General features: G+C 54.8%; 9 protein-coding genes across 9 annotated transcripts; 7 read left to right on the top strand and 2 right to left on the bottom strand.

The window, feature by feature from the left end:
- Positions 1-115: 115 nt before the first annotated feature.
- Positions 116-3240, top strand: SODALDRAFT_169075 (fungal-specific transcription factor domain-containing protein). Its single transcript, XM_028606992.1, has 4 exons — positions 116-390; positions 459-582; positions 698-1874; positions 2003-3240. The coding sequence occupies exons 1-4, from the start codon at positions 342-344 to the stop codon at positions 3026-3028; spliced, it is 2376 nt and encodes a 791-aa protein (XP_028466522.1). The 5' UTR covers positions 116-341; the 3' UTR covers positions 3029-3240.
- Positions 3241-5206: 1966 nt separating this feature from the next.
- SODALDRAFT_324140 (hypothetical protein) lies at positions 5207-6025 on the top strand (the record flags this gene model as incomplete). The annotated part of the gene is made up of 7 exons (XM_028609858.1): positions 5207-5255; positions 5327-5354; positions 5400-5421; positions 5580-5632; positions 5666-5771; positions 5804-5889; positions 5938-6025. The coding sequence occupies 7 exons, from the start codon at positions 5207-5209 to the stop codon at positions 6023-6025; spliced, it is 432 nt and encodes a 143-aa protein (XP_028466521.1).
- A 1678-nt stretch (positions 6026-7703) lies between these two features.
- Positions 7704-9364, top strand: SODALDRAFT_399644 (hypothetical protein; the record flags this gene model as incomplete). The annotated part of the gene is made up of 5 exons (XM_028615313.1): positions 7704-8255; positions 8334-8448; positions 8565-8940; positions 9018-9221; positions 9288-9364. The coding sequence occupies exons 1-5, from the start codon at positions 7933-7935 to the stop codon at positions 9362-9364; spliced, it is 1095 nt and encodes a 364-aa protein (XP_028466520.1). The 5' UTR covers positions 7704-7932.
- Positions 9365-9436: 72 nt separating this feature from the next.
- Positions 9437-11192, top strand: SODALDRAFT_333336 (hypothetical protein). Its single transcript, XM_028611945.1, has one exon. The coding sequence runs from the start codon at positions 9814-9816 to the stop codon at positions 11014-11016; it is 1203 nt and encodes a 400-aa protein (XP_028466519.1). The 5' UTR covers positions 9437-9813; the 3' UTR covers positions 11017-11192.
- A 321-nt stretch (positions 11193-11513) lies between these two features.
- On the top strand, positions 11514-13986 carry SODALDRAFT_333333 (gephyrin). Its single transcript, XM_028611944.1, has 3 exons — positions 11514-11948; positions 12023-12101; positions 12181-13986. Exons 1-3 carry the CDS (start codon positions 11676-11678, stop codon positions 13875-13877), a joined length of 2049 nt encoding a protein of 682 aa, XP_028466518.1. The 5' UTR covers positions 11514-11675; the 3' UTR covers positions 13878-13986.
- Positions 13927-15300, bottom strand: SODALDRAFT_333331 (vacuolar ATP synthase subunit C). Its single transcript, XM_028611943.1, has 4 exons — positions 15106-15300; positions 14886-15012; positions 14476-14784; positions 13927-14395 (listed from the first exon to the last, which is right to left on the bottom strand). Exons 1-4 carry the CDS (start codon positions 15164-15166, stop codon positions 14287-14289), a joined length of 606 nt encoding a protein of 201 aa, XP_028466517.1. The 5' UTR covers positions 15167-15300; the 3' UTR covers positions 13927-14286.
- Positions 15301-15486: 186 nt separating this feature from the next.
- On the top strand, positions 15487-16602 carry SODALDRAFT_333330 (transcription initiation factor IIA gamma chain). Its single transcript, XM_028611942.1, has 3 exons — positions 15487-15615; positions 15710-15857; positions 16071-16602. Exons 1-3 carry the CDS (start codon positions 15569-15571, stop codon positions 16221-16223), a joined length of 348 nt encoding a protein of 115 aa, XP_028466516.1. The 5' UTR covers positions 15487-15568; the 3' UTR covers positions 16224-16602.
- A 92-nt stretch (positions 16603-16694) lies between these two features.
- On the bottom strand, positions 16695-20372 carry SODALDRAFT_295637 (ribosome biogenesis protein BMS1; the record flags this gene model as incomplete). The annotated part of the gene is made up of 3 exons (XM_028608786.1): positions 20241-20372; positions 20110-20180; positions 16695-20039 (listed from the first exon to the last, which is right to left on the bottom strand). Exons 1-3 carry the CDS (start codon positions 20299-20301, stop codon positions 16695-16697), a joined length of 3477 nt encoding a protein of 1158 aa, XP_028466515.1. The 5' UTR covers positions 20302-20372.
- An 832-nt stretch (positions 20373-21204) lies between these two features.
- On the top strand, positions 21205-22009 carry SODALDRAFT_333328 (protease propeptide/inhibitor). The gene is made up of 5 exons (XM_028611941.1): positions 21205-21309; positions 21381-21481; positions 21544-21584; positions 21644-21712; positions 21787-22009. Exons 2-5 carry the CDS (start codon positions 21464-21466, stop codon positions 21875-21877), a joined length of 219 nt encoding a protein of 72 aa, XP_028466514.1. The 5' UTR covers positions 21205-21309; positions 21381-21463; the 3' UTR covers positions 21878-22009.
- Positions 22010-22368: the final 359 nt, after the last annotated feature.

Here is a 22368-nt window from a genome sequence, read left to right as displayed (position 1 = left end):
GTCATGACCGTGTATCCACCTGGACTCGCCGGCCCCCCGGAAGACGCCCCTCTGGATGCCGACCAGCCTTCTGTCAAGAGATTCATATCCCGTATGGCTGTTATTTATATCGAGATATATTAGAATCCGCCCCCCTTCATCATCAGCTCTGACAGGCCGGCTGGTTCTCTATCCAACTTTGAGATCACACTCTTCATTGTTGCCGTCGACTTCTATCTATAACTCGGTTCATCTTCTTTCTTCCACGGCACACTTCTTCTCACATTCCAGCGTCCGTTTTCATTGCAACATCCCCCCCTTAGGACTTCTATCTGGCCACAGGCCGCGAACCAGGCATCATCATGGCGCCATCCATTCCCATCCCTACTCAGGGTGGTATGTTCCATACCTGTGAGTGCTACTTCCTCCCCGAGAGGCTCTTGTATCGAAGTCCAGCCCGCTCATACGGCACACTGCAGTTCAAGGAGTCACTCCCCGGAAGCCGGCTACCGACTCCCAAGGAAACGCAAAGGCACCTGGAGCCACCGCAACGAAGAGAATCACAACACCACATGCCTGTGCCGAGTGCAAGAGAAGGAAAATGTGAGTAATCAGCCTTGATTTCCCGCTCCCTTTTTCGCTCTATTCGGAGTCCCCTCCAGCATTGTGCTCGCCCCAAGCGTGCCATGGACTAGCAGCTAAACTTTACCCTGCACAGCCGATGTGATGGCCAGCAACCATGCGGACAGTGCCTATCCAGCAGAGCGCCCAAGAGATGTTTCTACGACAAGCACAGACAGCGTGTTATTCCTTCACGAAAGACTCTCGAGGCACTATCCCAGTCCCTCGAAGAGTGCCGGTCTATTCTAAGGCGCCTCTATCCCAACCACGAAGTTCAATCACTCCTCCCCCTTTCGCGGCAAGAGCTTCTCAATCTCGTCGAGCGTCCCGTTATCGACACTTCGGCCACAGCTCTACCATCACCTCCGCTTAACACCTCTCCGATCTCCCAGGATCTCGAATCTCCTCTCGGCTCTTGCTCGGAACCGCTCTCCAGCCTCGAGCAGATGCCTGACCGCGACACCGAGTGGGACGAGGAGCGCCGCGGCCGCGACTCCATCCCCATCGAGGCCGACGACGTCAATGCCCTCTCGCTATCCGTTGACCGCTCCTCATCGTATCTGGGTGCGTCCTCCATCAAGGCCGCCTTGATGTGCATGCTCAAAGTGCAACCGGCACTGCGCACTCAACTCACCACCCCGCTCAACACGTCCGAGCCAGCACACAACCTCTCAGTCCGCCAGCCGCTGGCTTCTTCCCCCAATGATGCTCAGCGGATCCCGTGGTCTTGGAAGGGCCAGACTCTCATCGATGCCTACTTCAAGCGAATTCACGTCTTCATTCCCATGCTGGACGAGGCGGCGTTCCGCGCCGACTACCTGGAAGGCCAGCGCTTCGACCCTCCCTGGCTCGCCCTGCTCAACATGGTTTTTGCAATGGGCAGCATTGTCGGCATGAAGTCGGACGACTACAACCACGTCAACTACTACAATCGCGCCATGCAGCACCTGCCAATGGATGCCTTCGGAAGCAGCCATATTGAGACAGTACAGGCCCTCGCCATCATCGGCGGTTACTACTTGCACTACATTAACCGCCCCAACATGGCCAACGCCGTTCTGGGAGCCGCCGTCCGCATGGCCAGTGCCCTCGGCCTTCATCGGGAGAGCCTGGCCCAGAGCTCCAACGACGTGGCTGCTGCCGAAACCCGGAGGCGGACCTGGTGGAGCTTGTTCTGCCTAGACACCTGGGCCACTACGACCATGGGGCGGCCATCATTTGGGCGATGGGGCCCTGCGATCAACATTCGGCCCCCTGAGTTCGGCATTAATCAGGTAAGCAATTCACATGACCCATAAGCAATACGATCGAACACATGACCCGCGGTCCCCATATATCCTATATAAATCGTGGGCATTGGATGGTTCGAGAAGGCAAGAAATATATTAACCCCCCACAATAGGCCCGGGATTCTGCCCAGCATGCGGGTGTACTCCCCCTGATTGAGAACATCAAGTTCTGCAAAATCGCCACTCAGATCCAGGACATGCTCGCCATCTCGCCGCTCCTCCACACCGAAGACAGGTGCAACCTCGACGGCCAGCTGGTCAACTGGTATAGCAACCTCCCCTGGCTGCTGCGGACGACCGACCCCTGCGCCGAGCCCCTGTACATCGCCCGGTGCATTATGAAGTGGCGCTACCAGAACCTCCGCATGCTCCTGCACCGCCCTGTGCTTCTCAGCTTGGCCAACAGCACGAGCAACAGCGGCCTCGTGCTCGCCCACGTCGCCGAACAGGATATCGCAGCCATCGAGACGTGCCGCGAGCTTGCCAAGCAGACCATCGAGGACGTCTCGCGCGAGTGGTCCCGGAACCAAATGTCCGGGTGGAATGCCGTGTGGTTTCTGTACCAGGCGGCTATGGTCCCCCTCGTTAGCATCTTCTGGCAGTGGAACAGCCCCCGGGTGCCCGAGTGGAACAAGCAGATCGAGACCATCCTGGACCTGCTCGAGGCCATGGAGGACTGGTCCATGGCGGCACGCCGCAGCCGCGAGGTCGTCTGGCGCATGTACGAGGCCTCGCGCCACCCCAACCTCCGCAGCGAGAGCCAGAGCCAGAGCCCCGTCCTGCAAGCGATGGGTGCGGAGCAAAACACCATGATCATGGCCGCCGAGGCCGCCGACCTCCACATGTCCCCCATCGGTCTGGAGCCCGAGGGCATGGGCATGATGGGCATGCTGGACCAGCACGGCCTGTGGGACCTGGACGGCATGTACTGGAGTGGTGGCAACGGGGCTGAGGGTGATGCCTCTCAGGACGCCCAGGCCCAGGCCCAGCACCAAGCCCAACAACAATCGCCCCAGGCCGGGCCCCCGGGGGGCGTTGACTTTGGCGCCTTCAATGTCAACGAGCAGATGATCCAAATGGAGTACGGCATGCTCGGCGCCCAACCACCACCCATGGACGCTGGTTTCTACGTTCACTGAGAGGGTGGAGGGGCCCTGTCTAACTGATATTCCGGGCTTGGCAATCAACCCGTCTCGGCATGGCCCCCCCTTTTTCCCCAACACCCTCTTCTCCCGCTTTTTCCCGGTCGACAGGACGCCCGCTACGCTGGCTGGGCAAATTTCCTGCCGTCTATGTTTTTATTTTCTCTTCACTTCTTGTCATATATTTTTCACCGCTTTTTTTTTCCTATTTCTTATTTGGGTGGGGTTGTTGCCACAAATATGTTACATTGGGGTTCGCTAGGTCTTCTGCTTTTGGTCTTGCTCCCCAACCCACCAAAGACTCTTGGTGCAAGGGAAAAGGAGCCGGGAAAAGAAAAAAAAACCGTGAACAGGGGTTGTTCATATTTTGGGCGTTACGCAGGAGATGATTGGGGCGGATTTCTGAAACTTCCATGGTTCAAGCAGCATTTAGGGGTTGGAGGTCCTTTCTTATTTTTCTATGCTTTACCTGTAAATGAAAGGAAGGGAGCATGATATGGCACGAAAAGGATGAAATACCCAGGATGACGACGATAACGGCAGCTTTTTGGGAGGACGGGACAGGGAGCAGGCGGCTGCAGACCTTCAGGGACAGGACGACATCTCAGAGTTCCCAGTGGATGAATATGGAAAATTCCTCGTGTATTACCACCTTCATGTGCCAATACCAGAATCATCACGTGCAGATGAGAGACAAAAAACCAAGTACAAAATCTCCCAAGAGAAATACATTGAAATGGGACTGGAGACATCATCGACCCGCTCACTTTGACTCTTCTCTCGTGTTAACCTCTCGACTTCGCCACCGCGTTCTGTCCCAGAGTGCGTAACGTGGTCCACGTGACGTTGAGGAGGCCTCAAAATGCCCCAAAATATTGGAAACTATTGCATGAACCACTGCCACGACGTAACTTCGTGGCCCTCTTCCCGCAATACCACCCAGCCAGAGTCGTACTCGGCTGAGAAAAGTGACGAAAAAAAAGAAGAAGAAAAAAGAAGAGAGAAAAAAAGTCGCGCGGCTACGCAGACACGGGAAAGGGTGGGTATCAGCAAAGGTCGATGGAGACGCATCCAGCCACTCAAAGCTCAGCGTGGTCTGGTCCCGCTGACGAAGCGAGTCCCCCTCTACCCCGTAGTCACGAGACCTGACCAAGTCGTGTCGATATTAACGGCACTGGCATGAAAACGTAAATGAAGCCGAGGCTGTGTTGGTTCTCTTCTCTCTCCAGGAGTACATACTCCTCTCCAGCGTTTGGGCTTGCCCGGAGGCTCCATCTTTGCACACACTCCCCCCCCCCCCCGGAAGGGCCTCTTCAGCCTTCGGCTGCCAATGATTTAGGGTGGGCCCCGGCCGGTAGATGGCTCATGTTGGGCGATTAAGATGGGGGTGGGCGTCTGGGGCCGTGATGTGTAAGTCAAGTGTAAGCCGGAGGAGTTGCACCTTCGGGGCGTTGGCGTTTGGAGCTACGATCGATTTCGTGGAGCCAAGCCAATCCTCCCGCTCGCTGGGCTCTTTGTTTTTTTCCTCGCCCAAACGGTTTTCTACTTCGTACAGCCTTTCCCCTTTCTCTTTTCCCTTATTATCAGGTATACAGAAAGAGGTAAGAGTCGTAGGATTGCAGCCTGGATTGCGTGGATTTGTAGACAAAAAGGGCATTCAGGATGAGACATGCTCGCAAAACGTACGTACCAGGTGGCTACGTAGATACGTACACGCATCTGGTTGCGCATCACGATTGGCTGGAAAAAGAAAGGTGGGTCATTTTCTGGTCTTAATTTGGGATTTCGGGCCGTAGCGAACGATGAAGGTGGTCAGCCAGTGACGTTCGGGTACCTGCCCGGGACCCTGGGCCGGATCAGGACATGGCAAGCAGCTCTTGGCGATACGGCGTCCAAAGTATCTAGAAAGTGGAAACTTTCTAGGCCCATGAAGCACGGGCCTTTGAGCTAAGGTTGCGCTAGAAGGTTTTTAGACCAGACAGGGGTTCACACCCCTCGAGAAAAGGTGGGGTGGGGCGCCTGGCTTATCCGTTCGTGCGGGGAAGTGGCTACTGCAAGAAGAGGGGCAAGTTGGAGAACAAGGGCGAACTGGGGAAGAAGTCGAAGACAGAGAAACCTTGCCTAGCCGGTTCAATTGCCTGCTGATCCATACCTCATACGCGTAGTGCCATCCATATGTGGCCGGCATCTAAGCTCGAGCCGTTCAATGATTCGTGCTCCCTTCGTAAGTTGTAACCAATGGCGCTTCCTCCTCAGACACTTGGATAAATCGCTGGAACGCGCTATCGACGGTAGTTCTTCTCGTCGTGGAGTTGGTCTGTCTGTACGTTGTACAACGTAATCATGTGCCTACCTTACCTATGGGTAGGCAAGGACTTGGGATACGCAGTGTATGTACGGAATATCCGTAATTACATATACGCTAATTACGCACTTCGCACATTGGTCAGCGCCACCATCATCAAGCCACCTCCATCAGACTGCCCCCGTCTTCGGTAATGATCCTGGCCATGCTCTCTAAACGTGGGGTAATGAACATACAACGTAGGCCCCTGAACGAAAACCGAAGGAAATTCCTACGACAATGGTCAGACACACTACGTATGTATGATTTCGACGCTAATACGTGCCCAGGAGGCTGGAATTTCCTTGCATCCTCGGAGATGCGTCCCTGAGCTGGGATGGCCTCTGTCGAAGTCACTTCTCCAACTTGATGAACTCCAACGCTGATCACTACGGAGTAGGTATCCGTGGGTGCTTCGTACTTTGTAGGCCTTCGACCAGTCTCTCTGCGTCGACCCTCTGCATTCTGTATCACTTCCCCGCATCTTCTTAGGTCCACCCGACCACGACATGAAGTACGTGTAGATGGGACAACGAGACTTTTGGGCTGACGCCCGACGCAGGTCCCGCTTGGCCGGCGGGCCTTCGTTCCCGAACTCCGGCGCAGTTGCCAGCTCGCACAGGCATACGAAGGACGGATGTGGTTCGTAATTATCCGTGGTTTTAATAGGTTTGGAGCTCCCTCACCATGAAGGTATCGGTATCCCGAGAGAACATTAAACGTCAACAGATTGCCATCGTTCGACAAATTGGGTCGGTCTTTCCGTCAGCTAGCCCTCAAATGTGCTGTCTGGCCAAATATTGGAAGGTCTTGATGTTACACATGCTAAAGGTGCCCGATTTTACAGCCTCATGGGCTCGGACACATATAGCAGGTTTAAACATGCGGATTATAAATTAGCTGCGGCTTGACGCAACCCTGGATGCTTGTCCCAGCACAACGGATCGTCTATCGCAGTAATGCGGTAGCAGTCGTTAAGTAACAAGCGAAAGTGACCCAATATGACGCCGTTGACGTGGATCGGAGACTACTGTAAAAAGGGTCTCTGAGCCGTCAAAGACAAGGACGCTCGGCGTATTCTTGTTGATTGCGGTGGGACAACATGCTTTGTCGAGGTTCCACGGAACCAAGAGGCCGGAATCTTGGGAGTTTCTTTGAACACTCTTGTCCCAGTGGAAAGGCCAGGCTGTCCTTGCAGCTCATGCAGTGTTGTGGTGACACAGCATCAATTCCAAGTCGCTTTTCCCTGGTTCTGGGTTGCTAGGGCTAGGCTTTCGACCGGTGTCTGCTAGCGACCCTGCTTGTTGGGACTCAGCGGGTCTTCCCTTTCATAACCGTTGCGTTGGAGCGTCGACTTGCGAACTACCGACCGACTCGCTTCGTCTCGTTTTCTTGGTCTAACATCTCGGTTCCAGTGATCTCCCACGCAAGAAAGCGCGGAACCGACTCCATGGACTTGGATACACTTTAAGGGTCGTTGGTCATGACTCGCGGCCGAAAGTCCAGTGTGACGACACTACTAAGCGAGACGTGCCACATTTCTTTGCCATTCGCGATCGTTTATTCCTGATGGGAGACGCAATTGAAACTGCGACGATAAAATGGGATTTACGGTTGCGAACAGGATGGAATTTTGGGATCGCGAAATCAGGGGAAAGAGGCAATTGTTGACCTTGTACTTTGAAGATGATGTTTGCGAGCAAGAAACATGGAAGAGACCCGGAGAGGCCGATATCAAAATCTCTGAATCTATCCAAGGCATCTAAAATGGGCTGACAATTAGGTTAGTATATGCTTGTGGTTGCGTAGCTGAAGAGGCTCAAGTTCTCAACTACCCCGTAACGCTTGACATCAGAGTAGGGGACTTTCCGGACTTGAATGAAAGTAAGAGAAATACCGACTAAAATGAACAAAATGTAATTCGAGGAGGTGATACTAAGCAAAGACATCTAAGTCAAGGTACTTTTGGGGTTCTCGCTTCCCTCCCGAGTCGACTCGTGACAAACGTGTTGCAGCCGGTGGCTCTTGAGAGCAGGAACGACCCGATGTCGAGGTTATCGCAAGAATGTACGAGGAAGTGACCATCAACACGACGACATAAGGCGTCTACAGTACCTACCTAGGTACCTTACCTTGCCTTAGGTAAGGTAAGGTACCTTACTTTTTCATGACTGTTTTACGTATCTACACATCAGTGACATATCCGTCACGGGAAACGATCGTCTTCGCCCATAGCAAACATATCCCTAACAAGTACTAGATTGTCATATGGACGTGGGAGGCTCTTTCTCCGGGACCTGCTTCAAGTGGAACATATTCATTGAATCTCTTGCTCTCAAATCTTCATCTGGAAAGATGCAGATGCAGCCACACGCGCCAAAAGAACGAAAGAGCTCCCACGCCGGACGCCAATATTGCCAGCGTTCTCGAAGATGCCGTTATCTCGGCGAACACCAACAGGAGCAGGAAGAAGAACTAGAGCAGCAAAGAAAGAGAGCACCTGAGAACCTCTCGATCCATACACGACCCATCCGCGCCGTCAACCCCCCGTGACACGATGTCTCTTGATCATAGGATCAAGTGTAACTATCTAACTTGCCGCAAGGAGCTCACAGATCGTGCCGTCGTGACGACATGCAGCCATATCTACTGTATAGAGTGTGCCGAGCTGCTTAGGCTGGTCTCGGAGCCCTTTGGAAGCTGTCCGGCTTGCGAAGGCAGTCTACCAGCGGGCACGAGTCCTCAAGCTACCTCCATCGTCCATCTCAATCCTTCCGATGAGTTCAAGTCGACTGTGCTCAGTGGCCTTGCTCCGAACGACATCATCGAATGTGCCGGTCGAGCTTTGAGCTTTTGGGGCTACCAAACTACCCAGGAGATGTGAGTCTTTGTCGAAGTTCCCCTGTACTCTTTTCCGTCCGATGGTTTTGTTTTCCCTTGCTCACGCATACTGTCCAGCGCCTATCAGAGGTATGTCGAGAAGACCTTGAGCGAGACCTGCAGACGGCTCGAGAGCGACCTAAGAAGCACGGTTGAACGTGCCAATACGGAAATAGAAAACTTGCAGAACCAAGTAAAAGGCAAGTGCTGGGTGGCTCTAGTGTAGCCGGCGATATTTTGAGGCCTTTCCGCTGACGCAGGTCTGCAGAACTGAACTTGGCATGCGGCGCTATGCGACAAAAAAACGAGGACCTCGGCCGAGCATACAAGGAAAAGAGCCATAAACTTTTGGAGACCCAGGAGTTGTTTGACCGGACTAAGAGAGAAGCCGAACTGCGCCAAATACAAGCTGCGGCATGCGGTGATGCTAGATCTCACGGTTCTCACCACCATGGCCCGGTCTTCCAGGGCACCCGAACCGGATTGGCCCCGGGCTTGTTTGAGCAGCAGGCACCACAGGTACAGCAGGCACAGCAAAGCCTAGCGGCGGAACCACCTCGTTTCGACGAGAATATGCGTCGAGGTCTCGACGCCACGAACCAGCGCTTGGCACACGCCCGTGGGTTGTCGCCGCGCTACTCCATCAATGCAGCTGTGTATGGGAGAGGTCCTGTTCCATCACGAGGTACGTGGAGATGGATGCATGCCTTGGCTCGAGTATAGAGTTGTTTCTGACGTGATCAGTCGGCATGTCCCCGACAGGGTTGGGCGCGACACCGGGAGCACGGAGTGCCAATATGTCAAGCATCGGCGTGCTCCCCAAGCAGGTGCATGGACCGAGTCGCGTGCAGCCAGACAGCCTGGCGACGAGAACACAGGTGCATCATCACAACTACGCCTCAACAGCCGCGGGTCCCACGTCCATTAGACCCGGGTATGGAGAGGAGCATTTGCCCGGTCCTTCAGGTGAGTCGCTGCAGTGTCATTCACAATCTCGGCCAGACTGACGATGGACTTCTGACATCGATACAGCTATGGCAATTCCGCACATGGATGCAGAACGCCGAATCCTTCCGACATCGACTTTTGGCCGAAAGGCAACCATATAAACTACATTAGGCACACTGAAGAGAAGACGTAGTAGGCAAAGGGATCACGAAGTACGAGGGGGAGGAAAGGTGGGATATAGTCATGTTCTTTGTTAAAAGGTTGTTTTTGACACAGTCAAGGGGAAGATGTCCTTGTTCTTTCAACCTTGGGATGCTGTGCCTAATAATGTTCGCTGAACAATTGCATTGTCAGGTCGGAGGAGAAAGCGAGAAAGCTGACAGGAAGAAACGTCTCGAATGGCTCATCTGAACAGAGCTACTGTTCTCTTGAGAATGGCCCGATGAACTCGAGGTATAAGATGTTCATCCCACATCCACAAACCGAATGAATAGCTAAGTCGGCAGAACTCGAGGAGGTACGAAGACAGAAAACCAGACGAAAAAAAGAGCCAACAAAAAATAAACCCAGCCTACCAGCACCCAAGGGAAAAAGCGGCAGACAGATCTCAATGGAGTACCGCGGGTTAAAAATTCACCATGACAGAAGGCCGCCTGGTCGAAGCAGTCATCGCATAATGGTCTCGCAATCGGCCCTGGACCAAAGTCGGCGACAAAGGGAAAGACGTCGAAATCACTCACCTAAGCGCCTAGGCCAGACAGGTCACAGCATCTACGACCATGACATGCGGGCTGCTACCGCGTTCGGAACCGAGACCAAGAAGGGCAAACTGGACAAACTGCTGTCCTTGTTCAAGACAGCCCATCATAACCCGTCGTCGAGCCCGGAGCATCTGGTCTCACACCCCCACTTTACGAGAGTCGACGGGCGGAATGGCATCGAGTCTGGCCCGCAGACTCGGCCATCAACTTCAACGTTCTCTTCAGCCCAGCATCCGGCGCAACCAAAGGTTGGGACGCAGCTCGACAGAAGCAAACTGGGGAGACTCAACGAGGCACTGCGCTCCAATCCTGCCTTGGTTGAGCCCCGATCGACAAGAAGTCACGAAAAATCTCGACAGGGCCGTACCGCGCCGAGCAGCTCAAGCTCAAGCTCAAGCTCGCAGAAGCCAGTTTTCCGGTTAGAGGTAACACCGCCTTCAGAAAGTCGAGCGGATCCCGAGACATCGAGGGACGTCCAGAAGAAGCGCACGCGTCAGTCGCACAGCGCCCGGGATGATAGTCAGTTGAAACCGCCAAGAAACAACGTCCTACCGGGAAACTGGCACCGAACTTTGTACCATCACGAACGAGTGAATGATGAATTTCGGAGAGAAAACCGGCGTCTCGAGAGGGAAAGGGATGAGCTGATAAGGGAAAGACAGCGCCTGAAGAAGGAGAAGGAGGAGTTGGCAGCGGAGAAGGAGGAAATGCGACACCGGTTCAATTGCTCGTGGCGCAGTTTTCAGTCGTTGCTGGACGAGCTTGGTGAGCTGGAAACCCAGCTGAGCGGGTCGCACAGGGCCCAGGATGAGTCGGCGTCGCCGAGCGAGCGGTTGAGGAAGATGGTGGCGATGGTGGAAGCCAGCCATACGAGGCAGCTGCAGTCGATGTGGAGGGATCACGAACAAACGGTCGCGGAGTTGGTAAGGGAGTTGGAGCGTGCCAATCGGGCGTTGAGATGTGTCGTAGCATCGCGACACGCGGTCGGGAACTCACCGGGCGACCGGGAGTATGAGAGGAGGATTTCGATGAGATATCCGGTTCGGAGATGATTGATGTGTTGCAAGAAGGGGTTGGGCTCGAGGTTCGAGGTTCGAGGTTCGAGGTTCGAGGTTCGAGGCTTGACGCTCGACGCTCGACGCTCGAGGCCCAACTCCCGCTGGCCATCAATCATGGTCAATCATGGGATAGTCAGTCTCACCCGCTGGACGGGCAGGCTTCATTTACGAGTGTTGGGTTTGGAAACAGACCCCCCTGATCTCTCTCGTGCTCTCGTGCTGTTTCTGCGTGTTCGGGTTCTGGTTTGGTCATATGAAAAGTTAGAAGACAACTAAATGGGTACGAGACAGCCGATATAGTACGAGGCCATTGCTCTTGCTCAGTAGAACGTATCAAGTCATCATCACGTATCAATTAAAAGCGTTGAGGACGTTACGTGATGCTGTGGGTCCAGGTCCTACTCAGTATTACGTAATACTCGAGTTCCACACTGTAACGCCGAACACCGAACACCGACCCCTCCATCCTCCCCCTCCATCCTCCATCCTCCATCCACATAATACATCCACCCACACTCACAGATGACGACAGCATCATGGCTGATAATTAGCTGTTAAAGTTGAGCGAGTGTTTGCTGCTACTCACACAGACTGGTTGTTCATACACAACATCACTGAAAAAAAGACAAGACAAGAAAAGGGAGACAAAGAGAATGGACAGCAAACCACTCAAAGTAGCCATTCTGGTCGTCTCGACCACTGCATACAAGGACCCCTCGACAGATAAATCCGAGCTCATCCTCAAAGATGTCATCGATAGCGAAGGCGGAGGCCGATGGGATGTTGTAGAGACCAAGATCGTCTCCGACCATGTTCCCCATATCCAGCGTCAAGTTATGTTATGGGCGGATATTGGCTTCGAAGCCGTCGACTTGATTCTCACCACTGGCGGCACTGGGTTCGCAGTTTCGGACCATACACCGGAGGTATCACTATGGCAATCACTTGACATTCGAGCTGGGAAGCTGTTTTTCTTTTGCTGAAACTCTTTCACTTGTAGGCTGTTGGCGCTTTGCTTCACAAGACCGCCCCAGGCTTGGTCCACGCAATGCTCTCATCTTCCTTGGCCGTCACCCCTTGTAGGCGCAAAATAACCTCCAGAATCCCCCCCTCCCAGCCCGGAAAGGCTTGGACAAAACTGCTCTAACTCTCGGATAGTTGCCATGATGTCTCGGCCTGTTGCCGGTGTCAGGCATCATACCGTGATCGTCACTTTGCCGGGTTCTCCCAAGGGCGCCAAGGAGAACCTGCAGGCTATACTCAAAACCCTGCCTCATGCTTGTCTCCAAGCGAAGGGGTTGGATTCCAGAGCCTTGCATGCAGGGGGCGTCAAGAAGTTGGAAGAAGATGCGGGGATTGGTTCGAGCCAACAGGCTTCGGAACACCATTCACACCTCCACCATCACCACAGTCATGGTCATGGTCATGGCCATGGCCATTATCACGACCACAGCCACGGACATGGCGGCGGCGGTCTGGTACGACACACTAAACCAGGAGAGAACCCCATCTCAAACGATCCTAGTCTTGGACCGACCCGCCGTCATCGGGAGTCACCATATCCAATGCTCTCCGTAGAGGAAACCCTCTCCCTCATCCAAGAGCACACACCAGAGCCGCAGGTCGTCGCTTCCAAAGTCGATTCCAGCATCATCCATTCGGTTCTCGCCGAGGATGTGACGGCCAAAGAGAGCGTGCCGGCTTTTCGCGCCAGCATCGTCGACGGCTACGCGGTTGTCGTGCCCCAAGGCGGGAACATGAAGGGCGTCTACCCTGTCACGGCCATATCCCATGCCGCCCCGGGAGACATCGGCGCCCTGAAAGAGGGAGAGATCGCCCGCATCACCACCGGCGCTCCGCTCCCTCCCGGTGCCACCTCGGTGATCATGGTCGAGGACACGGTGCTGAAATCCAAAACCGACGACGGCCAGGAGGAGAAGGAGGTCGAGATCCTCGCCGACGGCGTCAAGCCGGGCGAGAACATCCGCGAAGTCGGCAGCGACGTCAAGGCAGGCGAAACGATCCTCGAGCAAGGGGAGCAGATCTCCGGCGTCGGCGGCGAAATCGGTCTCCTCGCCTCCGTCGGCGTCGCCGAGGTCCAGACGTACAAACGGCCCGTGATCGGGATCCTCTCGACGGGCGACGAAATCGTCGAACCCCTCCGCCCGGGGCCCCTCCGTCTCGGCGAGGTCCGCGACACCAACCGCTCGACCCTGACCGCCGCGGCGCGCGAGCAGGGCTTTACCGTCGTTGACCTGGGCATCGCGCGCGACCGGCCGGGCGCCCTCGAGGAGGTGCTGCGCGACGCCCTGCGCCGCGCCGACGTCGTCCTCACCACGGGCGGCGTGTCGATGGGCGAGCTGGACCTGCTCAAGCCGACGGTCGAGCGCGCCCTCGGCGGGACGATCCATTTCGGCCGCGTCAACATGAAGCCCGGCAAGCCGACCACGTTCGCCACCGTGCCGGTCAAGACCGACGCCGGCGACCGCGTGCGAAAGCCGCTCTTCGGCCTCCCCGGGAACCCGGCCAGCGCGCTGGTCACGTTCCACCTCTTCGTGCTGCCCGCGCTGCATAAGCTGGCCGGCGTGACGCCCGTGGGGTTGCCGAAAGTTCCGGTGACGCTGGCGCACGATTTCCCGCTGGATAAAGGCCGGCCGGAGTACCACCGGGCCGTGGTGGCGGTTGGGCGGGACGGGAAGCTGGCGGCGAGCAGCACGGGGTGGCAGCGGAGTTCCAGGGTGGGGAGCTTACGGTCTGCCAATGCTTTGCTCTGCATGCCCAAGGGAGCTGAGCCTCTGAAGAAGGGCAGCGAGGTTGACGCCTTGTTGATGAGCAATGTCCGTTCCGAGTTGTGATGCGCCGGGGGTCATGGTGACAGTTCACTCAGCTAGCTCCAGGGCACACACGATGTCTCACGTCCAATTCGAAAAAGCTCTGCAAAAGTCGATCGAATACATGCCCATTATCAAAAGTGATGTTACAGTATAAAAGCACATCCTCCCCAATGACCTGTATATCCCGAGACGCCCGGCCAAGTCGCCCTTGGTGTGATGCATGGTACCGCTGGTATTCCCCTCCCGTAATATGCCGCTCGGCGGCCGAAAACCTCTTCTGCAAAGTGGTTATTTCCAACGTCGTTTTCCAGTTCCGCCTTAGGTAGACGTAGCCTTTGCCTCCTGATGGCCCTGGAAAGCCCTTGCATGTTGTGTTGTGAACATGTGATGCTATTTCGCGTCCAATTTATTTGCTCCCCTTGATGCCTTTTTATGCCTTGCCAAAGTCGGCCGCCTTTCCGGACACGAGGAGGCCGATAATGAGGCCGAAAAGACCGAGAACAGAGCTGAAAATCTCGACGACGAGGATCTTGACAAAGCTGATTTGAGGGTATTAGTTTGGCTTGAAGGGGAAACAAAACAAAAAAGAAGAAGAAGAAGACAACGGGCCGCGACTCACAGCGTAGGGTCCGCAGCATCCGCCAACGCAGCACCACTCCCGTTGATGCCGACAGAGACGCCGCAAATAAGGTTGCACATGCCGACAGTCAGACCAGCCCAGAAGAGGGCAAATCCAGTGTAGTAGCTATTCCCGTCGTAGGCCTCCTCGCCCTGAATGAGGTCGAGCTTCGCGGTGAACACGATGGACATGATGACGCCGTAGATGGCGACGACTTCGCAGAAGATAATCGAGATCAGGTTCTTGGTGCGGATGCGAGGCGCCTTTACGCCACCGCCGAGGATGGTCGAGCCGGTGATGAAGATGCCCCTGTGTTTTTGCCCGTGTTAGCCCAACCATTGTCGCATTCGGGTGATCGCTCCAGGCCGGATGATGGGTTTTCCGGGTTCGAGGAAAGGGCGCGTACGTACCACGCGGCACCAACGACTGATAGACCAATGCATAGCGAAATGCCCATGTCGGCCCAAGCGTACGGGGAGATGGATTCGAGAAACGCGCCGACATTGAAGGACTCGCCGGAGCCGGTGAAGAGCATATCTGGACAGAAAAGAAGAGGCCTGGTCAGCTATCGAACGTCATCGCGAAGAGTCGGGATCGCGGGGAGGGGGGGCTGAGAGCTGAGAGGCGTACAAGCTCCTACAACCGTGAGGAAGCCCCCAATTCCCCCCAAGCCAGTTTTGAGACCCAGCATGTTGAAAGATTCCCGTGGTTTGTCGTTCGACTATAGGGGTGGGTTCGAGTTCGGGTTCGGTTGGTGAATGGGAAATGCGTCGAATCGGATCGGGCTTCCTGGATGAAGCTTCGTCAAGCTCTCAAAAAGGGCGTCGTACCTTGTATCCAACATAATACCGTAAGGTAGACGGGTCGTAGCCTCACGTTGCAGTACCTTATGTAATTCATCCGAGCTACTCCCGAAACATTTAAATCACGTGACTAAACGTGGGCTGAGTCAGCAGAGGCTTGACATATCCCCCAGCCGAGACCCTATAAATACCATTTTGCTTCCTTTGACATCACTCAACCTCCCGCCTACGATCCCAGCGTAGAGACCTCGAACGACGCCATACAACAACGCATAAACTAAGCCGTCAAGATGGCGTCGAATCCCGAGTCTTTCTACGAGCTGTATCGCCGTAGCAGGTACAGCTGAATGCTTTCTAGCTCTTTGCTCCAAACATTTTACAGATGAGCTAACCAGAAGGGACATGGCTGCCTTGGCTGTCTCCGTACGTAGTATTGGCATGGCCCTCATGGACATGCTCGACGACCTCATCAGCGTTGAGCGCATCTACCCACAGCTGGCCATGAAAATCCTGGCCAACTTTGACCAGGCCATTACCGAGGCGTTGCAGAAATCCGTGCGGGCCCGTCTGACCTTCAAGGTAAGCTCGAAGCAAGTTTGTGTGTGCCAGGGCACGCCGGAACCAAGTCCAAATGCCTTCCCTTCTTCCTCAGTTTTGGCAAGCCTACTTGTGCACGTGGAGGGGAAAACCCCGGGGACCGAAGCGCAAGAAAGATTCATGAGGATCAAACGATGGCTAATTTGCACGGGGGGCGCTGCTCTTGCTTTGCGCCCGTCCGACCCCTTGCTACAGGGCAGTCTATCTACCTACCGCTTCTGCGACGAAGTGTGGACCTTCCTCATTAAGAATGTACAATTCAAGCTCGATAGTGGAGGGCAGATCGTCCATGCGGATAAGGTCAAGATCGTGAGCTGCAACGCTAAAAAGCCTGGCGAGGGCGCTTAGTACCTTAGAGCTTGGCTCCGGAGTGTTTCGCGGTCAAGCTTATTGACCAATGGCCTGGGATACGGGTTGCTTTCATCCTTACGCAGAATGGACGAGCAAAGTCTTGGTGGTTTTTTCCGGGATGGGTATTGGAGTTCCGGAACCGATATGGGAGTTCTTGGCCCTTTCTTTCCTTCTTTCCCGGGAGAGGGTATCGTTATCTACTGGAGAGGCGAAAGACCGCGGGATAAGAGGGAATGCATTGGATAGGAGGCGTTGGGTCTAGGACATGATACCAAGTTTAGGGATCACGAGAAATCAGTTTCAAAATAAGAATTCACACTCCTAGACATGCCAGCACTGTGACTGGCATTGAACAATGCAAACCATTCATGATGGGATCAATATACGAGTCCAAAGAAGTTGTTGTAGTACCTTGGCCATTTCAAACCCGGTCCTATATACCTTACTCATGTACAGTCGACGACCAGCCTACCTGCGCCGTTTGTTGGAGCCACCCCCCTCCTCCATAGCCTGCCGCTTCCTGCCGTTCTTCCTCCAAAACTCCTTGCTTTCCTTCTTCTCCCGAGCCTCCTTCTTCTCCTCCGACGCGTCCACCTTCTTGCGATACTTGGCCCGGTGCTCCTCCTTCTTCACCGCCCGCTTGGCGACCTTCTCGTTCCGAATCGTCGCCAGCTGCTGCATCAGCGTCTTCACCCGCCTGTCCTCCTTGCTGGACACGACCGCCCGCTTCTGCATGTACGTGTCCTTCTTCTGCTTCTTGGCCTGCACGATCTGCGACTTGAACGGCAGCTCGGCCGCCAGCGCCCGGGGCACGCGCAGCGGGTTGAAGTGGCGCGTCTGCCGCTCGATGGCCCGGTACTGGCTGTTCTTGAGCTGCGGCGTCGCGATGCCCTGGTCCCGCCGGATCTCCCCCGTCAGCCGCATCGCCTGCCACCCGATCAGGTTGGTGACCGGGTTGTAGAACCGGTGCGGCTTGATCGGGTACCACGCCCGGAGGAAGACGATGTCGCTGAAGAGGATCTTGTCTTCAAACGTCGCGCGGAAGTGACCCTCCGGCTTGGACAGCGCGCGCTTAATCTGGCCGCGGATGCCCGACACCGTCTTGATGGAAGCCCCTTCGAACTTGGCGATCTCCAGAGGGCTGTTGAACATGCCCTTGATAAAGGCCGTGTTCTTGTGGATCTTATCCGGCGTACCGGTAAGCTTGAGCTTTTTCACGATCTCCGTAGATTCATCGACACTCAAGACGGTGCCCGTCGCGGCGATCCGGAAGCCCGGGTTTTCCGGGGAGAAAGACTGGAAGCATACGAAACCCGTATTCGGGGCGACAAGGGGCCCGTATGTGGTGGCAAAGCAGTGCATGTGCTCCGGCGTGTACTTCAGCATCCGATTCCGCGTTCGGGAATCCGTGGTGCTGTAGATGGGAAGCGTCTGGAACCTCCGCCATCCGAGGGAGAAGATGAGGGGATCGTTCGTCTTCAGGATCCTCTTGTGCCAGCGATGCTTCTTCAACCTGACCTGCACATATCCGAACCGGTCTTCGGTTGCCGATAAGCCGCCCAGAATCAAGGGCATCCGCGGCTGGAACTTCTCGACGAACTCTGCGGGGACGCCCTCGATGACGATTTTACCATATTTGCCCGCTTTGTATCCTTCAACGCCGACCCGTTGTCGTTCATCCAAGTTCTCCAGCTCGGCTTTGTTGATGTCCAGCTGCTTCTGGATCATGGCCTTCTGCGCATCATACCAGTCGTCTTCGCCGAATTCTTGCTCCTCTCCTGCCTCGCGTCTAGCATTGGCCTTGTCGTTCAAGAAGCCTTCGCGGTCTTCCTCCTCGAAACGAAGTTTCAGCTCTTCTTTTCGACGAGCGTTTTTCGCGCGTTCGTCCTCGAGCGATGCCGGCTCGGCGGCTGACGCTTCGGGGCCATGCTTTTCTCCGGTCTCGAGGTCTTCGAACACGCCATCTCCTTCGTCGTCCTCGTCCCCGTCTTCCTCGTCCTCGATGCCCTCAAATTCGTCATCTTCGTCGCCGCCCCCCGCCCCGTTCTCTCGCGATAACGCTGTCGAGGTGAATCTCTTTCGTAGCGCTTCGACGTTTTCCTCCAAGGACCATTTCGCTGCCAAATCCTCGTAGTCATACTGGGGTATCGACCGGTCCTCCACCAGGTCCTCGTCTTCGCGCTTGGCCTTTTTAAAGAACTCTTCATCGTCCGAGGCCTCGATGTCTTCCTCTTCCGCTTCCTCGTCGTCGTTGTCTCCTCTCCACCTCTTCAGCAACTCCTTAGGGGTCAAAGAATCATCGTAGAGAAACCTGGCGAGATCCGGGGTGTAGTATGAACGTCTCTTGTGCAGTTTCTTCACCCGCTCTGCCATGTTCTCTTTCCACTTCAACGCCGCGGCTTCTTCGTCGGAGCCCAAATCGTCACCGAGATCGTCATCTTCACCGTCCCACTCGTCGTCGAAATCGTTGTCCGAACCCGACATGGAGCCGAGGTCTGAATCACTCTCGGCAAAAGCGACATCTTCGTCGGCGCCGTTCTTGTCAGCATCCGATTTGAAGAGCTTGCCCAGCTTCGCCTCGTCAAATTCGGTCTCGACTTCCGAGTCGCCTTCGTCGTCCCCGCTGACAAACCCTTCGTCCTCAGGTCCTTCTCCTTCCGAGCCGTCGTCGTCGTCGTCGCGCTGTGCCAACCGTGGTTTCCGGTGGGTTTTCCTCCCCGTATTCTGCTCGTCCTCGTCGTCCACGCGTTTGATCTGCTCGCCGCCTTTGAAGAGCTGCACGCCTTCGTCGGTCTGGCCGAGAAGCTTCCGCTCTCCTTGCAAATCTATGATCATCTCTTCGCCCTCTCCCCGCTCCACGTCGGCATCCTTTTCGAATGTGAAGCCCCTTTGTTTCGTGATCCAGATGGCATCCCCCTCGATTTTCAGTCCGCTGCGGTCGGACATGGGCGCGTGTAGTTTCTTGTCCTTCTCGTCGAGCCGGCGTCGCGGGGCTTTGCCGGTGAGCTTGGCAGCAGCCTGCTCCATGGCAGGGGTAGGGCAAGGATCCGGCAAGACCTCAGCGGTGGAGACGGAAAAGTCGCCGAGTCCGGGAATGTGTACCCTCTGTCCCTGCGCGGCAAAGTTTGTGCCTCGCAGGTATCCTGAAAATACGACCGTCCTGTCGCACATGGGATCCTCTTCTATTTTGGTCGGATGTGTGACGTCCCGGTAACTATCAACAATCGTGTATGGGTGTGAATTTCTCCACACGAGGGGACGTGGGTTCTTCATGACGGAAAGGTAGCGGGAGAGGTTGTGAATCTCGCGGTCGGGATAGCGGCCGTTGAGGACGCCGGAGAGATAGAAGAGGTGGGCGCCCTGGTATAGCTCGCTCCATAACCGGCGCTTCAGTCGCTTCTTGGCTTCTTTGAGGGCTTGGGGTTTGCGGAACAGGTCGAGGTGTGTGAGAATGCCGAAGACATTGCCTGGCATGCCGGTCGCGGCGAGGATGTTGAGGAACTCCATCGTCTCCATCTCGAAGCCATAGTTTCCGTCGATCATGAGTAGAACCACATCGGCGATTTTGGCCATGTCGACCATAGCCTCGAGTTCGCCGGGACATTCGACGAAGGTTAACCGCTGCTTCTTGGAGGTGACCACCGTCACGGGCCCCTGAGGGTCTGTGATGGTTTCCTTGGCATATCTTCTGATCAGTGATTTCAGCAGCGTCGTCTTTCCCACTCCGGGGGGTCCAACGATGGTGACGAGCCTTGGAGGCGGCTCGTCAGGCAATCTATCGACGAGGGGAACATGGAGGCGTTTTTCTTTGATCTAGACAAGAAATGCGTCAGCGACTCATGTTCATGCTTGCAACAATCCGGAACCTCAGAATTTGCCGTACATCAGAGGATCGGGCGACTTGTTTGAGGAGTTTTCCAGGAGCGTTAAAGGCGAAAGCTTTGGGGTTGCGATCTGGAGGCACTCTCGGGTTAGTAAAGCCATACTAAAGACAATTGCAGTAGGCTGACTTACCGCCCGTATGTTTCTTCTTCTCTTTCGCCTTCCTATGGGGCTTATGCACCTGCTGCTCCATGGTGACAAGAGTGTCAGAGCTTTGCACGCAGATGTTGAGCCGATTCTAAGGATGCGCCTACTCGATTGTTGATGAACCTTGTACTTTTTTTTCCTCTTGGAGAGAGCGTCCATAAAATTTGCGATAGGAATGTTATCTTATCTTATCGCAACTTGTCCCATTATCTTATCTCTGCTGACTTATCGTCGGCTGCATGGACGTTGCCCCGCCCCCTCATCTCTTCCACTCTGTGTGTACGTATGTAGGTATAATACATGCACTCTCTTCACCCCAAATATTCAAGGCACGTAACATCTACAGGACGGCAGGACATGGGAATGTCAGTCCAATAAGTCTTCGAGTGCATCCAGTTGACTGCTCTCATGGCCAAAATTTTGTTTGCGTTAGAGAGACGATTACGCAGTGAGCTTCGGCGGCAAATGGGAGGGAGAGGGGTCTTACTCACACCCTTTTTCATGTGATTTGGCCTAGTAGAACGATATTCACCCTACCTGCATACGTGATGTGATGTATGGACCCACACGCAGGCAGCAGAGATAGGTAGTTTTACCTACAGGTAGCTGGTTCTGACAGAAAATTCAAGGGTGCCGCGTGCTTATCGAAGATGGCGTAGTCTGCAAGAAATGCCCGCATCGGCTCATGACGTAGAGCTTCGGAGACCGGCGGGGCATTGGGAATGCCGACTCAAACTCGAGTACCCCTCGACTTGGTAATTATATCCTGAAAGCAGTATCTCGGGCAGACGTCAGGTTACTACTCTGTGAGGTACCTTACTTGAGGCGTATGGAGTAGACCCTTTCTGAGAATAGCGTGTCTTCGTCCAGCTGCGTGACGAACGAAGGGATGTTGCAATAGGTAACTAACGCGTACTGAGCACTGCGCAGTGAACCTGGTTTGCCCCCCTATCTCAGGTACATACCTACCCTACCTACCTACCTACCTAGGTACCTAAGGTAGGTAGGAGTAGGTAACTTGCGATGAAACGTGCTGCTTGTCGGCACTCTATAAGTAGTTCCCTTTGGCCCCTTCCACATCCCAAGTCCATCGCTACTCACCATCATAAACGCTACCATCTCCAGTAAACCAACTAGCAACTATACGTTCACCTCCACGACAGCGACTTATATCCTCGGCTTCTAAAGTTCCCCCCCAACCTAACAAAATGCCTAACACATACATCGTGAGGAACAACTCAGACTAGAAGCGCTGTGTCTGTGACTGGAGGCTAACCTGTCCCTGAAGGTCACCTGCAAGAAGGATGCCACCCCGGAGCAGGTCCAGGCGTAAGTATCATCCCCCTCCAGATGGAACGGACATATCGTCGCTAAACATCAACCCTCAGTGCGAAGCAGCATGCCATCGATCAGGGCGGCAAAATCGGCCACGAATACTCCCTAATCAAGGGCTTTTCGTAAGTATAGCCACCTTAGGTACACCCGTCCTACCCATCTTCTGCCATGGACTGACCCTTGTCATGGTTCTAAGTGTCACGTTCGACAGCGACTCCATCAGGACTCTCGAGGAGCATGAGCACATTGATGCAGTTGAAGCGGATCAGGAAGTCAAGCTCTACTAGACTGGTTTTCCGATTTTGGTCCTTTGACCCCGTCAGCTTGGCGCGATGATTACGGGCGGCTGTCTTATGTACTCGGTTTTTCGTTACTGCGTCTTTGAACCCCACACAGCCGAATAATGGAAATCAATTTCTTGTTATATTGCTTCATTCCTGCTTCGTGTCAATACTTAGGACGCCTCATTCCCGGACATGGTGTTTGCTGAACACTGACGATTCGGCGTGACTTTTTTGGTGTTCTATAATTGACAATTCCACCGACGCCTCATGTTTCTTAGTCTCACGTGAAATTACCGTGATCCCGTAATGAGGCCCGGAAGACCTACGAATACCGTACAACAAAGGCCCGAATCGTATCAAGCTGGCACGATTCGTACACGGTAAAGGGAGAGGCCGCCTGCAGCACTATCTTACTGAGTCCTAGGTGCTGTAACACGGGCTAAGTACGAAGTAGACTTGGGCCGCGACTGTGCGGGGCGACCCCCCGCTCCTGG

Source organism: Sodiomyces alkalinus (genome assembly GCF_003711515.1).
Source record: "Sodiomyces alkalinus F11 unplaced genomic scaffold SODALscaffold_5, whole genome shotgun sequence".
Lineage (NCBI taxonomy): Eukaryota > Fungi > Ascomycota > Sordariomycetes > Glomerellales > Plectosphaerellaceae > Sodiomyces > Sodiomyces alkalinus.
This window is presented reverse-complemented; position numbering and strand designations above follow the sequence as displayed.